This window comes from Nanorana parkeri, unplaced genomic scaffold (assembly GCF_000935625.1).
Source record: "Nanorana parkeri isolate BGI_ZX_2015 unplaced genomic scaffold, ASM93562v1 scaffold1836, whole genome shotgun sequence".
Lineage (NCBI taxonomy): Eukaryota > Metazoa > Chordata > Amphibia > Anura > Dicroglossidae > Nanorana > Nanorana parkeri.
The window spans coordinates 129,706-148,426 of NW_017308104.1; the positions used below are offsets into that span (position 1 = coordinate 129,706).

General features: G+C 38.5%; 1 protein-coding gene across 2 annotated transcripts in view; it reads left to right on the forward strand.

Annotated features, from left to right (window-relative positions):
• ANTXR2 (anthrax toxin receptor 2) overlaps positions 1–18,721 on the forward strand; it is a 175,852-nt gene that overhangs the window by 77,313 nt on the left and 79,818 nt on the right. For both annotated transcript variants that reach the window (XM_018571779.1, XM_018571780.1), the window contains 3 exons: positions 5,245–5,340; positions 9,513–9,582; positions 18,585–18,663. In XM_018571779.1, coding sequence (XP_018427281.1) covers positions 5,245–5,340; positions 9,513–9,582; positions 18,585–18,663 — 245 coding nt within the window. The remainder of the gene's footprint in view (positions 1–5,244; positions 5,341–9,512; positions 9,583–18,584; positions 18,664–18,721) is intronic.

Sequence of the window (18,721 nt, forward strand, 5' to 3'; positions counted from 1 at the left end):
AAAACAGTTAAAAGAAAAAAAAAAAAAAAAAAAAAAAAAATGAAAGTCTCATATAAAAAAAAAACCACCCAAAAATAGTTTTACGTTCCCTGCCACCGTGCGCATGCACTTATACACGTAAATACGTGTCAGGTGCACCTACGTCCAGAAACAATGAATACGCCACACATGTTACATATCACCATGAACATCGTAGTGAGAACAATAATTCTAGGTCCATCAATCCCTCATAAAACTAAACTGATGAGCGGTAAAAGCTTTTAAAGCGTTGCCTATGGCCAATTTTAGTGATTTTGTGGACGCATGCAATTTTAAAGCTTGATATGTTTGCTGTCCATTTACCTGATGTGACCCCGTCTTTTATATTTTACCCAAAAATTGGGTAATAATAAATGTTTTATAACATAACATAGGGACAATAGTTTTTTTTAAAAACAGCAAAATAGTAAAAAATTAAAATCCCAGTGGTGATTAAATACCACATAAAGAAAGCTCTATCTGTCCCCAAAAAATGGTATCAATTTAATTTCAGTACAGCGTTGCATGATGGAATAAATGCCAGTCAAAGTACCGCAGTGCTGAACACTGAAAAATGGCCTGGCCAGGAAGGGAGTTTAACACCCTGGTCAGCAAGTGGTTAATGATGCATTTTTCAAATATTTTGCTATTTTATTTAATGGAGACATGCTCAGCTTTCACAACAATGGCACCTTGCATTTATGTGTATTGCAGGCATATTGAAGTTTTTATTTTCCAGCTTATATAATAGGTAGGCACTTTGTGGCACAGGACAAAGTGGATTGATTATTTGTTAGAGGAATATATTTAACAGGATACAAATGTCAGATGTGAGTTTTCAAGAGCTGTGTTTGTTTGTTTTGCTCCATAAGCAAAGCATCAATTCTTCTATTTAATATTTCCTGGGGATTTGGTGGATGAGTATGTTTCTAGTGAAATGGGATGATTGATTTTCTGACTAAAACATTTACTTTAACAGCACAGATATGTGATGGTGACAGGTGAATGTAGAGATAAACATTCGAATGTAGGCCAAATCACAAGGGAAATTGCAGAACAGTACTATACATTTATAGTTCTTAGGAGTCTTATTTCCTCTTGCTCCAAAAGTATGCTAGTATATGCATGTCAAGTTTGTACAATCTGAGCCAAATGTTAAAAAGTTTCATGACATATACAAAAGGGAACACCGCAGGTCATTCATGAAACTACTTAGTGCTTTGCTTAGCAGAGGTACATAGTCACTTATCCCCCTGATCACTGGCCAGTAATTATCTGTGCTGTGCTTAAGAAACTTGAGAACTTAAAGGAGAACTATGAGGTGAGTGATTTTCACTCAACCTCATAGTTCAAATCGATGTGTGACAATGAAACTGTCACACATCAGGCTCAATAGATCGGGAAGTGAGCGAACGCATACCGTCGCTCGCTCACTTCTCGATCACTTCCCTGCAGAGAGCAGTGACTTTCAGGGATTCAGTGCTGACTGGTGGAACGGACGGGGGAGGGTACAGCTGGTTCTGCCTCTACATAGGCAGAGCCAGCTGTCACTCACGCAGCTGGGTGGATCTTGACAGTCATGTCGGGATCCGTCATGGCTGCGGCGGTCTCAGTATACCGCGAGCTGTGTACTCGCGATATACTGAGCTTTGGGTCACGGGAGGATGCTAGTTTATGTCCTCCCGTGACCCTTAGGAGAACTATAGGGAAAAAAAACTTACCCCATAGTCCTCCTTTAAGTTAGAAAGCCTGTAATCTTTCTTTGGATTAAACTCCTCTCTGTTGTGGCTTACAGGATTGTGAACCTAAGCGCCACACTCCATTTAATTGTCCAGATACATTGTTATTAAATGTAGGGTTAAGGGGACAGTATACAAATAGCCAGTGTGTTTCGTGGTTCATATAGATACCCATTTCATCAGGGCTTTCTAAGGGAGAACATGTATGAGGATTGTGATAGCATAAAATTGAATACACTGTCCAGTGTTGGCTACCATTTTGTCCACAAACTGGACAAAACGGTATCCAATTTCAAGTTATCGCTGATTTATGTTCTCCATTAGTAAGTCCCGATAAAAGGGGAATCTATATGCATCCCGAAACATGTTCTGTACTGTACCCTTAAGCCTATATGGAATAAAGCTGTATGTGGACTTTTAAATGGAATGTGTCACTTCAATTCACAAATCTGTAATTTAATACTACAAACCAAGGAGACAGCAGAGATCTTCTGAAATGTAGAAACTGCCTGTCTGGTAGTCAGATCACCTATGCTGATTCTTTCACATCATAATTGGTCAGCCGCACCATTAGAATGAAACCTTTCAGGTCCAGTGCTTTTATTCCATGTCTTGGCTGCTGAAATGGCAGATAATATAGATTTCCAGATGTTTAGACAGGGTAAGCAGAGTTAAAGGATGTAGCAAAATGAAAAAGGCACTGATGAGCTAATGATGTATAGCCCAATTTTCTTGTAGTTTTGCATAGAGAACGGGAGCATTAACACTCCTGTTAGATCTTTATTGCTAGACAAAGTGTAAAGGTAGTTCTGATTTTATCTGGAGATTTGATAGTATTTGTTGTATGTTAATATACACTGCTGCTAAACCAGATGCTGATGAAACATGTGCTTTATTAACAGAATAGAACAAATACTATCTGGACTATTAGGCAGTGGTTTGGCACGTCAATTCTTATACTTTAGGTTTTTAATGCTCTCTGTTTTTGTGTGGTGAATTCACCATCTCTGTTTGACCTAATGATGGGTAAGTGATGAAAAATTCAAAATGTTAGGGTTGTCACCAGAACAAAAAAGTCAGGGTAAATTTGTGAATTGGGTCATGTATTCTAGAGACAGCTGTCTAAGGGGGATGCACCCTCACTAAATTTCCTATAACTTCCTGTTTTGTTTTTGGGGAATGAAGGGAAATCTCCACAACAGGGCAGAGACAAGAAATGAACTTACAGAGGTTGTAAACCTTCCCTACTATAAGGCAATAACTATAGGAATATGAGCAACGTTATGAACGTTTATATTCCTGTTTTTTTTCTTAAAACAGGGGGAAAAAATATCTGATTTTAGCATGATATTTTCTGGCTTAAATTATGGCTGTACTTCATGGCCCCAATATTCCAGATGTTTTTAAGGCATTGTGCTAAAAACATATGAATTCTCTGTATTTATTGAATGTTTTGGAGCCAAGTTCATTTTGAACTTCAGAATTTAACTATGCAGAATAAATCCCATCAAATATGGTAGAGTGTCCACAAATAAGGTTACATTTGAACAGTTGGTTAATAATACACAATAAACATTTTAATTATTGATTGTAATAAAAAATGATACATAGAAAAGGTTGGTAATGAAGAAGAGTCCTGATTTGCCCTTGCTTCAAATAGAATCCTCTTTTAAATAGGTTAATATCCAATTTGTTATCATGTCTTTTAGTGGTGTCGCTGTTGAATGTCACAAGAAAATGTGTGCAGCTTTGTTAATATGGAGGAAAACACACATTGTACACAGGCGTGGTTTGGCAAAATCAATATTATAATTAAAGGAGAACTATGAGGTGAGTGATATTCACTCATCCTCATAGTTCAAGCCGACGTGTGACAATGAAACTGCCACAGGTCGGTTCAGTAGATCGGGAAGTGAGCGAACACATACCGTTGATTGCTCACTTCTCAATCATCTCCCTGCAGAGAGCTGTGACTGTCACTCATGGCTCCCTGCAGGGATTCTCCACCTCCCCGCTCTGATCCTCCAGTGCTGACTGGCGGAATGGATGGGGGAGGGGGCGGGTTCAGCTGGCTCTGCCTCTAGATAGGCAGAGCCCGCTGTCACTCACGAAGATGGGTGGATCTCAACAGTAATGTAGCTCACGATATACTGAAAAATACTTACCCCATAGTTCTCCTTTAAGTGTAAACAACAATAGCAAGAGACTCACATGGCTAATGGAACCAATAACTCACTGCACACAAATTAACCCCACAGATTGTACAACATAAACAACACCATAAATGTATTTTAAATCTATTAATACTATTTAAATGGCAAAGAAATTCACAATTATGTTTTTTTATTTTTAGTATTAAAGCACTAAGGGCAATAATACAGTCAAAATACTGTAACCCACAACAACGTATTAGAATCATATCTGTGTTTTACCACACTTTGCACAACATACTCTTTAGAGCTAATAAACATAAAGAGGAAAATATGAATACAGTAGAGAGTGTGACATTTAACAAACATTTACTGCAGGTGAATTAATCACAGTCATTTCAAACACATGCACCAGGAAGATACACTTGCACTGAATGTTTGTAGTATCACATTCACTGCTTTATAAGTATACCCTCTAGACCAAAAAGAGAAATTCTGCTGCAGATACAGTATAACGTGCAACTACTTCAAGTGTCTATACTTCCATTAGTTTTCCTTTTTTAATCTATGGACAAAAAATCTGATTACTAAAGAAATGTAAAATCCTGACACAATAAATTATGTGAATATCCACTTCAATTACCCAGTAAAATAGAAAATTCCTGTTTGCTTTCATCTTCACGTGATTGGGTATTTAAAGTGAACAGGAACATTTTCTTTGATAAGATCAGATAAATTATATCAATATTCACACAATGTATTGTGCAAATATGTTCAACCCTTTTGTAAATCAGTCTCTTTTAGGGTCTGTGCTGATGGGCTTTGGACCAATGGCATCAGTTTGAGATTGGTTTGAGATGCTTCTGAGATCATACATTGGTGCATTTGACCTGCAGTTGACCTTTTCGTGACCTGAATTGGACCTGCTTCAAGTGGGTTTTTCATTCCCATCAGCTCGTATGGGAATACAAAACTAATTCAAAGCAAATTAAAGGCTTTCAATAATGGCTCTAAATGAATTCCAATTCTACCAGTTAGGCCTTATTCACACACAACGCAAGAGCAAAATTGTATGCATATTTGTAAATGTATTTGCTCGTATATATGCGTATTTATTTGCATATGCTGCATATGGGGAAAAATGCTGCGTGCATCTATGTGCAGCGTATTATACGGCAGTGTGAATGAGGCCTAAATGATGTTAAATTCAAGCCATTTCAGTACATAATATAGAAAATACCTTGCACACTGTCATAGCCTAAATGCTTTATCTCTTATATGTGATATTAATGGAAAGTATCCAGTCTGATTACATGAAAATGTATATCTTCATCTAGAGACATTTCAAGTGGTCTTAAGAGGGAATGGATTTTCGTTTGGCCGGACTTCCGATAATGTCATGTGCGCATACCACGTGAACAAGACAACAAAACGTAAGTACATACAAATATTCAAGCCACGGGGGAAACAGAGCACAGCATTAAACAGCTTAACTGTAAAAGTGACATTTGCCTGTTGCAGAGCTAAGCTCCAAGTTACACAATTATATATTTAGCTACCTTGATAGCAGTAATAAAAAACACATGGCTATTATATTGGACAGGGTGAAATTCAGAGTATTTAGAGCACATGAGGGATGACACAAATGTTTGTAAGAAGCCAAGGACATCATTGCTTTATCTCTAGTTGACCATAATAAACTTTTGTACTGATTTCTGTAAGAAGTTGACCAACAGGATTTTTTTTATTACATTTGCTGACAGAAGGTCTGCTGTCTCATGGAAATTTGTAAAACAAACCACTATCCTGTTTTTGAGCTTTTTTCGTAGACTAATGTCTGAACTGTCTTGAAGATATGTAAGAGTGGTTTGTTAATAGGTTAACATTTGCACTAGCCTTGTGAACCTTTGCTGTTTCAAAAACTCAATTACCTTAACCCTTTATTATCCATTTATCATTAATGCCCAGACATTGATTCCTACTTCATCTGCAGGCTAAAAGAACAGAAAAATAGTTTAAAAAGTTTAAAAAAAAGTAAATAGAAAACGATTGTGCGGAGCTAGCAGTGACAGCTAGCTCCGTCCAATAGTTTCCTATTGTCCGGCGGCTCTGCTGCCGTCAAAAAAAAAAAGAAAAAAAACTCTTACCTTAACCCTTTAATATCCATTTATCATTAATGCCCAGACATTGATTCCTACTTCATCTGCAGGCTAAAAGCTTTTATTTTTTTCAATGAAGCCCTCAGCCTGTATGTGCTCAGTATGTCATAGGTGACATACGGGTCTATTCACTAACCGAACAACCGACCCCAAGTGAAGTGAGCCGAACACTGTTCGGCTATACACTACAGGCTGGTACGGCTGATTTCAGCCGTACATCGGCTTGCTTCACATGGCTCCGGGTCGGCCGAACATGCTCAGCATGTTCGGCTGACCCAAAGTGCAGAAGAAGTTTGACTCAGCCGATCCAACATCCGGCAGGCTACTCACTGCTGTTCGGCCTATCCTTATAGATGCTGAACAGCAGTGAGTGAATAGCTGAGTGCCATTCGGCTCGGCTGTTCTGCTCGGTCCCTCAGAGGGCCCGAGCAGAACAGAAAAATAGTTTTTAAAGTTTTTAAAAAAGTAAATAGAAAACGATTGTGCAGAGCTAGCAGTGACAGCTAGCTCCGTCCAATAGTTTCCTATTGTCCGGCAGCAGCCGTCTGCTGCCGTCAAAAAAAAAAGAAAAAAAACTCTCCCGGGCACCGCCCAGGAGAGAAACACTGCTGTTTCTTTTTTTTTCTGTATTATGACACGGAGCGATTTCAGAATAGAAAAAAAATATATATATATTTCCCATTGGAATGCATTGCTATCCACCCTCTGCTGATGGACCTGATGGAGAACTGCAGCAGAAGGCGGGTACAATGCTAGTTTACTATTGGCTATTGCAAATTGAAAAAGCCAATAGTAATGTAGCAATGTATTTCAATGGGAAAATTATAATTTTTTTTTCTATTTTGACATCGCTCCGTGTCAGAATAAAGAAAAAAAAGAAACAGCAGTGTTTCTCTCCTTGGCGGCCGGGAGCAGGAGACTCCCGGGGCGCCAGGGAGAGTTAGCTGTTTGGAGATCAGTGTCCCTGGTTAGCAGGTAACCAGGGACGCTGATCTCTCTGCAAGTGGCCGGAGCCAGAAGTAAGATCAGCTCGGCCAGCTTTGGCTTTCAGTGTGGCTCAGCCGAGCCGATGCATATGCGTTCGGCTCGACTGAGCCGCTCGGCCACGTTCGGGAGCTGTAGGGGCTATTGTGAATAGAAGGGGTCCTGGGGCCGAAGCTAGCCGAAGGATCGGCCGAAACTACGGCTAGATCCTTCGGCAGCTTCGTGAATAGACCCCATAGTGATCACATGATCGGGAACCAATCTGGTAGGTTCCCATTTATCAGTGTTGACCCAAACTGTCAGTGACAGGCAGAACTGAAAGCCAGGAGCTGCTCAAGTGAGAAAGGGTTAAGGGAATAGAAAAAAAATTATATTAGCCCTGGGCACGGTTGGATGATAGACTGGAATACTGGTTAACTAAATAAGCATGGCAAGTCAAGTATCCAAGATTTAACAGGTTAATTGGGACAATCCCGTTATCATCTGTTATTCGGTCTGGCTTGTACAATAATTTGTTGCAGTTTACTTAGTAACATCATTGTATAGCCTTGAACAGTCTTGAACTCTAAATATTATGATACAGGCCTGATGACGCAATGGGCTTAATTTACTAAAGGATAGGCATATCCTCCAGCATGTTCATCATGCACAAAAAAGTAAATTATATTGAATTGCTTATGCAACTGCAATGCATGCTGAAGTTACAGAGTATATATGCTTGATTTACTAACAAAGGTTGTAGTATATTAAATATACACTCCAGCATCTGGGCAAACGCCTGCTAAAACATAATATGTCTAAAAGAAAAATGTGATTAGCTCTATTGAGCTTATCTAGCCACTGTTGCCATTTTAAAATGTGGATACCATGTAGGAATAAAATTGCATGCAAAAGTTTTTTACATGCAATTTGTAAAAAGCCTCAGTAAATATACAGAGTGGTTTTCAACTGCACATGCTCAGAAATTCAAGTACCGGAAATGTCTTTGAAACTAATGTTGAAACTTCATCCCTGTCACTTACAGTCTAATTCCTAAACGTCTTACTGCAAACTTCCAGCAGTCCTTTAAGGGGATCCTAAGGCTGGGCATTGGAGGAGGCTTCCCGATTATGTGATCACTGTGATTGGTTGTTACAGCTGTCATTTAATCGAGAGCCCATCCTACCAGCTCACAATTGTAAACAGCGACAAGGAACTGTCAGTGACAACTCAGTCATTGTGCTTAGAGCATACTAGTGAACATGTTCTCAGCACAGTACAGTGGGCCAGCTGATTCATATACAGTACATGTGTTAAACCTGCACGGAGGTGTTAACTTTTATCCCCAACAGACTCTAAAACTAATCATGTTAAATGCCACAACCTTTTTACTGGTCACCATACCACTGAAAAAGAGTGCATGTCAGGTTTTAGTAAACACAGCCAATTAGCTAAAGCGTTATGACTGCCTACAGCAGTGGAAAGCACATGTGACCGACTACTGTAGATAACAAAATGTTATTTTGTTAGTCTTTTTTGGTGAACCACTGTACAGCACCTGTAGAGTAACTATCACCAATAAACACTGCTCTGTTGTCCACTACTCCCTTGGATTTGGTATCTGTGCTCAAGAGACTGCTTATTCCCTGGGGGCTTATGTACCAACTACCAATTGCCTGCTCACTATATATATATATATATATATATATATACATATAGAATAATGTAATGGATTATCTTATTGCCATTGGTTAGTCACAGCAATGACCAGAGGACACTCCGCCCATTTTCCCCCCATCTATGAGTGTCCAATCGGATCATAATAAAGTGCCTGGATGGTGGGGTATCGTGTACATATTTAAGAATGATTTACAAAATTTCAAATTATGTCATGGAAGCCATGCCACAGCAAACTGAAAGTCCCGGCCTCCATGTACACTGGCACACGTAACAGATCAGCGTGGCCAGCATGCAATGTCAACATGGCCATTCTCCAAGCCGCCAAGCCTGCCTTTTACTCATGACGTGCAGAGAGTAGGTGAGGACTGCCACCGCAGTTAAACATACCTGGATGATAAATAAGCTCAAGCAATCTGTCCATGTTGTGACTAATGAAAGCTCTGACTAGTACTGAGAAGAAGCATCTCGCAATAGTGTAACCTGATATAAGAGAGATAAGCCTAACATCTGAACTTCTCATAGAGCATGGAAATAAATGAGAAGACACTGGGAATGATAGGGGGTTCTGTAAGGAATTTGGAGAAGCTTGCCAAATACTAGTATGAGCTTACATGAAATATCCATTTTGAGTGAGAAAGAACTATCCCAATGCTCTTTATGCCTCACCAAAAATGTGGTTAAATAAATGTGCTGGATATTAATAAACCTTGTTGCCATTCACTTTTTAATTCGTTAATTTTTTTTTGCAATTACATTTTTTTACAACCTTGTTCTAATTTTTAACATTGTTTTTCTATCCACAGATGAAAAACCACTAACAGTGGAAGACCACTATATGCTTTGCCCAGTTACAGTACTTGAGGAGGTTGGACAGTATGTATTTTTCAAATTCTCTCTTTGCTTATTAAAAGATATGTGATTATCTCGTATAGTCAGAGTATCTCGGAGTGACGCTCAATTTAGCACATAAAGCTTGCATGTCATGCAAAAGCTACAAAGCATGGTAGTCAGGGTATATGGTAAAATTGACATGAATTTAAAAAAAAAGTACTAGTGAAGATAAAAATCTCAAACAAAATCTAGCCAATTAAATAATTACTTTTTATTTAATATAGTTACAGTTTATTTCCTTAAGGCTGGGTTCACACCTGGGCGTATTTTTTCTGCTCGTTTTTTTCGCGTTTTTTAGCACGTTTTTCCATTCAGTGAAATGCGCGTTTCACTGGCATAATGATTTTTTTTTCCTTGTTATTTTCTCAATATTTTCTTTTTTTTTCTACACTTTTAAACTTCCCGCCGGTTCCGTCCCCCTGCGACGCGCCTCTCGCAAGGGACGGAACCCGGAAGTCGGCAGCCACCGGAGGACACAGCGGGGATCGCGGACAAGGTAAGACCTGTACGCTGTATTCCCGAGTGTGGCTCGGGGTTACCGCTTTGTTAACCCACGATCCACAGTAGGAAATACCAATGGAAACACGCAGAAAAACGCCCCAAAGAAGCTCCTGTACTTCTTTGGGCGTAGGGCGTTTTTCAGCGCGTTCCTACGCGCTGAAATACGCCCAGGTGGGAATCATGCCCATAGGAAATAATGGGATTTCACTTGCTGAGCGTTTTACAGCGTGTCGATCAGCGCTGTAAAACACCCAGGTATGAACCAATCCTAAGGGTAATCTACAGACAAAATATAAATCACCAGGAATGTTGCTTGTTCTCTTTGTGTGTCTAGAGCTGTAACTATAGCTCCATTGTGGTGGTCTTTAGTAATTTGGATGGATTAGCTCGTATTTCAGCAGTCAAAGAGTAATTTGCTTGCTAAGGGGTCTTTTCACAAAGCTGCCGAAGGATCTAGCCGTAGCTTCGGCTGATCCTTCGGCTAGCTTCGGCCCCAGGACCCCTTCGGTTTAGTAGAACCGAAGGGCTGCTGTACGGGCTATTCCCTGTAGCCCGTACAGCTCCCGAAGTTGGCCGAGCAGCTCAGTCGAGCCGAAGACATATGCCTCGGCTCGACTGAGCCGAGGTGAAAGCTGAAGCTGGCCGAACGGCCTGCTACTGACAGCATGTTCGGCCAACCTGAAGCCAGCCGGTGCAAGCCGATCTACGGCTCATTTCAGCCGATATACGGCTGAAATCAGCCATACAAGCCTGAAGTGTATAGCCGAACAGCGTTCGTCACACTTCACTTCGGGTTGGTTATTCACTTGGCTGCCTACGGCAGTTTTGTGAATAGACCCCTAAATGTTACTGCATTGTGCACATTTTACAATTAAATTGCAACATGTATGGCCATCTTTAGTTGCAAAGAAAGTTATAAAAGATTAAATATATTTGGAATATGAAAATACATGAATGTACAATACAAATCAAGTAATTAGAGCAAAGTGAAAGATATACCTAAAGGATATGAAGCGTATTTGCAGTGGTGGCTTGCTACATGATTAATATCTTTATGTTCAGGACTACTTTTTAATTTAATTTTTGGGGGTAATTATAAAATATTGAACATTTCTATTTTGCATTCTGTTTTTGCGCCAGCAGATAGCAGATGCTTTTGTGCTGCTTATTACAAAGCAAAAAGCCTGTTATTTACAGATCCCAATAGCTCCAGCTGATATTTGCACACAGAAGTGGATGACTCATCAATAGTGACTTATCCCATGTTTAGGTCAGACAAATGAAGTCTTAAAGCAGGCATCCACTGATGCGCTGTCTTTTTAGCTAGCCTATAGTGCTATGTACATTTTCGTCTTGTATTTTATGCTTATTTGTAACACAAAGAGTGAAATTATATAGTAAAAAAAAACAGATATAAAACAACATTCTAAAAACTTATAAAACAACTATGATAGGGTTGAACTACAAACATTTTCCCTTTAAAGTAACCTAAAGTGAGAGAACATGGAGGCTGTCATTGCAGGAAAATGTCTTCTAAAAATATTAGCTGCCCTGCTGCTATCCTGTTTTTCTAATACTTTTTGAGTCACAGATCCAGTACAAATATTTCGAGCTGGCATTCTGACTTCACTATGACTTTTTAATACTAGTAACTTAGGAAGTATCTAAGCTAGAGACCGCTAAGCATCTAGCTTTTTAAAGGAATGGTAGCCTCCCTTTTTCTTTAGTATGGCCGTCCTATAGTCAGTAATATCTACGTTGAGGATCTACATTAGTTAAGAAAATCTGGGCCTGATTTGGTTAAATTAAAAGTGCATACTGTATATTATGATCTTGTTTACTTATGGTGACTGGTGATGGTCTAAAGACATAGGAACTATTAGGAAAATAGCTGTGCTCTGTTGGGGTTATAATTGTCACGCCTCTTAAATTCCTGGAGAGATCTGATTAAAGAGTTCAAGATAAAACGATAGAAAGGACTGCCATGTAAGATAACTAATGTTTGGTATGTTTGCTTAATTAACTTTTGGCTAAGGATTGGAACACATTAAGTAGCTTGTAGTTAGTGCATGTTGAAAATAAACACATCTGGTCCCGCAACGAGTGAGGGTTATCTCTGTGTGGGTGACAGATGTGGTGATCATTTACCCTGCTCTCCGCATTTAAATAATTAACGGCACACTGGAGGAGCAGTCTTAAACAGACTGCCTCTTAGCCAGCTAAATAATCTCAAAGTGCTGGTATTTATGGCCGACTGGAACGTTTTCAGCTTTAATAACTTACGTGTCTACAAACAGGGACATATTCTAAGGGAAGTTTATTATTAATCTTTATGATGTACTTTTATTGGAAATTATTAATGGGGCTGAGTTACAAAATCATTAGGTTTGATCTTAGCTATAGTTCATGTCAAATACTTAATAATTAAGTTCAGTGAAATTTAAAACAAAATGAAAATTTCACTGAACTTAAAATTACAATATTTTAAACCTGCAAAAAGAATTGCAGTAAATACTGACTGTTTCCCACACCTCTGAACGTGGCTCTGTTCATGAAATCTCATCCTCCAAAATCTGCTGGCAAACCAATACTTCTTGGAGTTTCAATCTTCTGGGTCCCTCACAGCTCTCATTGGTTTCTCCCTCTGATCTCATGTCCCTACTGTATCTTACAGTGACATAAGATCGGAGGGAGGACCCAGTGCTTAGAGGGACCCAGAAGATCAACACTCCTGGAAGTGTCAGTTTCCCAGCAGATTTCAAGGTTTAAGAACTAGTGAGTGGAGCAGTGTTTGGTGGGGTGGGCACTGGTAAAGGTGAGAATTAACCTCCCTGGCGGTATTCCCGAGTGTGGCTCGGGGTTTATTTTCAGTACCAAGAGCGGTAACCCCGAGCCACACTCAGGATTGCACAAAAGCGTCACTTACCTACGAGCCCACAGTGTCCTCTGCTGTACGCGGCCGGCCGATGCCGGCATGTGACTTTTACTTTCGTTTTCAACGTCACAGCGGGGGGCGGAGCCGGAGGGAAATTCAAAAGTGAAAAGTTGCAATGTACACAGAATACACACATTACAATGTAATCTGCCATTATTACATTTATGTATCAAACTATTTCACTTCAATTTTGTCCCTAAAGCTTTGTCCAGTGCCCTGCCTGCACTTTTACTGTTCTTTCTGCCTGGAAACATGTGAACGTCCAGGCATCCAAAAAGCGTCCCTTTAGGTCAAAAGCAGTTTTAGACCAGGTAGAAAACAGCGATAGTAAATTAGAATCACTTGCAGAATTGAGCTATAGCAGTTTGTTGGGAAATTCGTCATCAGACACTGAAAGTGACGACAGCGACGATTCTGCGACCAAGCTCAGTGATGTGGGAACTTGGTACTCTATTGACTGTGGTACAGATCAGGCAGTGCCCCCAGAATTCCCATTTACTAGGCAATTTTTTATTATTATATTATAATTTATGATTTCGTGTTTCAAACTTTATCATACCCGGAATGTCTACTGGACTCTTGTTTGGACAAATTTAGGTGAGTTCTTCCTAAGATTTACTAAGAATTATAGGCCTACAATATAAAACAACAAATTGCCATGAGAAACAATGTACCGCTTTTGGCATGCTAAAATCCTGCATAATCATACCGCCGGGGCGGTTAAGTGATCAGGAGTTAAATTATTATTTTTTATGACACGGTCAGGGTTTGGTACAAATAGCTTCTTTAGTAAGCCAACTTTAAGACCTTCCAATATTTAGCATTTCAGTAAAATGGTATTTTTTGGGGGAAAAGTATGCATTTTTAAATATCAATTTAAAGGTTTAGTGCGCTCACAACTTGCATTTCAGATTTATTAGATAATGGTGAGTAAAACTCTTTTAATTTATATGGTTTATTTTTGTCTTGAGGATTCTGTTGGTTATAGTCTCTCTCTCTCTTTGTGTAGTATCTGACTATAGACATTGCAGGCTATAAGCATATATGAATTTTGCTTTGCCAGGGCAAGAGGAGACAAGGAAATTAAGGTCTGAAGAAAATCCTTTTCTAAAGGCTTTACACATGAACAGATTTATGACACCCCAGTCTGAACTTTAACCCTAGCACTCACCAGTACCACAGAAAAGCTGCAACTATAGGTCATGTGGCCTAGTATTGGCTCATAATTAACGTTAAATGTGAAATATCAGTCCTGGGTGGGTTAAACCAGCATTTCTCAACCTTTTTTTTAAAGTCACGACACCCTCTAAATGTATGCAAATTCTTGAGCCACCCTAGTCTATAATGTAAAAATGGTTAATGTAAAAACTGACATGTGGTCCTTCAAAAATCCATAACAAACCCTTATATAAGATACGGGGTTGGTATGTTAAAGGAGGAGCACAAACACCGCCCTTCACATCTGGAACACCCTCATTCACAAAGGCATGACTTTGTGTGAATATGTTGAGGCACCCCTGAGAAAGCCAGAAGGCACACCAGAGTGCCATGGAACGCTGGTTGAGAAAGGCTGGCTTAAAGTAACCCAGGAACAGTACTGACTACCACTACTTTTCTTGCTAAATCAAGAGATCATACGATTTCTTGAATAGGAGGAATATGACACAAAATACACACATGCATGAGTCACAAATAGCCACATAAATATGCTTCACAGGTTCGCCATATTAATAATGATTTAGGGCTGGGCTGCATGGGTTTTTAAATGTGCTACATATCTACTGTATGTGACGTATGTTATATTGTAAGTTGCCAGTTATGCTGGTTGTAGCTTGTTCTATACAGTCTCAAAGGACCTCGTTCATTTTAACAATGATCTAAACCCATTATTTATAAGCACAGAGCAAATTAGACTTGCATTTCATCTGCCCTATGTTGCTATTTGTGGCCATGGTGTGGATTGCAATATTAAATACTCTATCTACAGTATCTACACTTAAACATGTAAGTCTCCTCAGTTTTGCCCTACAACACAATCATCCCTTGTGAAATTTGGTTGGGTAGGAAATAAAGACATTTTCATTCCCTTACTTTTAATAAATAAGTCCCACTTATACTGTACCTGCTCTCTTTTTATACAGTTATTAAATCAGCTCACTTGAATTCATTAGGTCTCTATTGGATACTAAAACTTCTTTACAAACAGTCTTCTATTCACTAATCAAGGCTGCCATTATTTTTCTTTTTTTTTAAATTGCTGGCGTAATTTATTCATTTTAGTGCTGGTGCTTGATTTCAAAATATCAGTCATTATAATTTTAATAACTTTTTGAACAGTTGCCAGTTTAATTTTCAGTGTGTGAAAATTAGAGGTAAATTATTTATTACTTTCAGCAAATGTCTTTCATGATTTTATTTAACATTTTTTCATCTTTTTTTAATGGATCATAAAATGACAATCTTTTATTGTACACTCGTAAAACAAGGAGCAAATGAATACTTTGCAAATAGGTTTCTGTGGATTGAAATGTCAACTGTAATTCACTTGATGTGAAATTCTTAATCAGGCATGTGGCAAAAGGCCATGTCCAGTTTACTATGGTAGCCTTGTCTACCGGACAGAAGAGAAAAAATGGTACATATTGCTCAGTTCGTTTTAAAATTTCATGAAAAATTCTATGCAGTCATGCATTATGTTATTGAGAAATAGGTAAAACTTCTACCTTGTATAATTAAATACTTACAACTTCAAAACCGGTCTCCTTCATAACAGTAATATTTAATTCAATCCATTTCTAGGTTTCTTCTTTTTTGTTCTAAACAACAATACTCCATAATTTACATAAAGTTCGTTTTTTCTTTATGATTAGGAGGCCTACATTTTGTAATAGATGGGAAAGTGTGTCAGTTAGTGTTAACTAAATGTGTTCACTCTGTCCCAGACGTACAGTAAGTTAATTTATAAATGTGCCTAAGAAAATAAAGTAGGTATTGTATTCCTGATAATAATCATCTTTGTGTCACAAGGCTGATTGCAGGACTCACACACTTTAGGGCTGTCAGCCGGTCTTTTTAAATGTTCATTCTCAATATAATTTGCTGGCTGGGCTTTGCTCCTAGCTCAGTGGTGTCCCATATTACTGAAGCTGACCAGGAGTGCACAAAAGGGACTTGTGGGGAGTGGAACCGAAGCTGAATACATAGAGATCCGGCACTTCCAGGAAATATGAAGAGTTTGGAGAATGCAGACTCCTAGATTGTTCACTTCTCCTGCCTTCTCCAAACTCTTCACCCTTTTGTGAATAGCCCTGATAGAATTCCTACAAAATGAATAGACCAAAGTATATTAAATATATGCAATATATCAAATAATCTTTATTGGTGACCGGAAGTAGCTACTATTCAAATTTTTTATCTTGGTGTTGTAATTTTTTTACCCTATATTTACTAGAATTGTATCAGTGAGAGTTAAAGTGTGTACCCAGTAACACAATTAAATACACATTTAAATAACTACAGTGATCTGTATGACCTACCAAGATTTGAGTTTCTGTTTAGCCAGTTTTGTGATTAGACATTGCAGACAGATAGCATAATCAGGTCATTGACCTATTCTTTATCACATTTAAAATATATGTACACAGTAGCCAAAGCTTATTTTAGTAGCATAGGATAGGGTTAAAACTCCTTTCAGGTCCATGTCCATGTGTTACTTGGGAAATTTCCTTTTACATCTTGTCCTGGACAGACAACAAGAAGTGAGGGGAAATCTGCTCAAATTTAGGGGAATACCTATTTTAGACAATTGTCACCAGAACATTAGTACCCATTAGAAGATTTATTCATTTTTGCTCTCAAGACAGCTCTAAAATTTGGGATTTCCCTTACTTTCAATCTCCCTAGTGGGTACTAGCAAATTGCTTGTACAAACTTGGCAGAGGGTGTAACTCTTCCGTGCTCTATCCAAATATTTTTGTAAGGTATCTTCGACTTAGAAAGAGGGTACCACCTGCTTATTTAACAGTGGATCTTTTTGTGTCCTAGAACATTAAGGGGTTAATGTTTTAGTGTGGACTTACTGCTTATTTAACAGAAAGGTCCTGGACTATCCAGTCAGGATATCTAAATCAACCTAAACAAGGCAATGTAGAAGGACCTGAGAAGGGAGTTTACTGTACTGTATACTGCTACCGTAAAGAAGATGTATAAACACATTGAAGCTGTTTTTTGCATATTTTGTAAATGCATATTATTTGAACATGATCAGACAAAAATTTTGTAGGGAAAGTAGAATTCTACTAGACCTCTAAAAAGGTCGGTTTTCTGAGGAGACTATAGGTCTATATTCACAGCCGGCATTGACTGTTACAAGGTCTAGAAATACATATAGCCCAGCACAGAAAGATTCCACTGGTCAGGCTACGAAGATGGTTTTATATAAAAAAAAACTGTAAGAACTTGTAATGGAATGCAGTTGTATGTAATTACACTTATAATCTTTATCTATCTTTATTATTATTATTTTTTTTTAAAGTAACTTATATGTACATGCTTCTGTGACTTTTTCTGGCTACTACCTCAAAAAGTGCAGCACAGAATAAGTGAACCCTTCTGACACCAAGGAACCTGTCACTACATACTGTATTACAATTGCTAAATTGTGGGTAGTCCCCCTGTGTATGCCTAGTTTTACACCTCTCCCCCTAATTGCATAAATCGAAAAAAACAGAAGGTTGTAAGGGTTTCTGGAGGGGTGTAAATGACCGTCCAAGAGAGATATATAAAAATGATATACAATTTATTACTATTGAATACTTAATTGGTTACATACAAGCGAAACGCGCCGGGGCCTATTGAGTTAAATTATGCTTTGAACAAATTATGAAATTACATCTGGAAGTTTGGATCAATGATCTTTAGAGTTGTTAAATAATCAATGTATTGATGTATCCTCTGCAGGGATTTGATTTTTAATAAGTTCAATTGAATCATGTATGTAACCAATTAAGTATTTAATAGTAATAAATTGTATATCATTTTTATATATCTCTCTTGGACGGTCATTTACACCCCTCCAGAAACCCTTACAACCTTCTGTTTTTTTCGATTACTGTATTACAAGCTGGCATAGGTAGCTGATGGGAGGTTCTACAAGTTGCCAGGACCTACCATTGGTTGGCAGAGCAAGAGGCACCAGTATCTAAGTGCAAGCCATATGCAAATTTAGACTTGAGTTCAAAGACCATGCTCGAACAATCAACTCCTTTGCATCAAGCATTGCAATGTGGCATCCTGTCATTAGGTCAAGTGAGGTGAGGGCCTCACACTGTATTATGGATTGCCAGAGGACATGCTGAATGCTTACCACACCTTGGCTTGGGATAGTGGCATGAACTGACACCTTTGGTGCCTACTGTCACCCTTTTATGGCAGTATGTATCATTTGTAGTGAGATGTTCACTTAAGAGGCTCTTAGACATCAAAGTTACTATATATATATTTGATTCATATAAAGTAATATGGTGTATTTTCTTGGTATTTATTCTAGAACTATGGAAGTTTGGGTGAGCGTGAACAATGGAAATACTGCTTTAACTAACCCTCAGACAATCACAGCTACAAGTTGTGTAAGTAATACAACACAAATATTGCATCTGGATAATATATAAACATATATACATATAT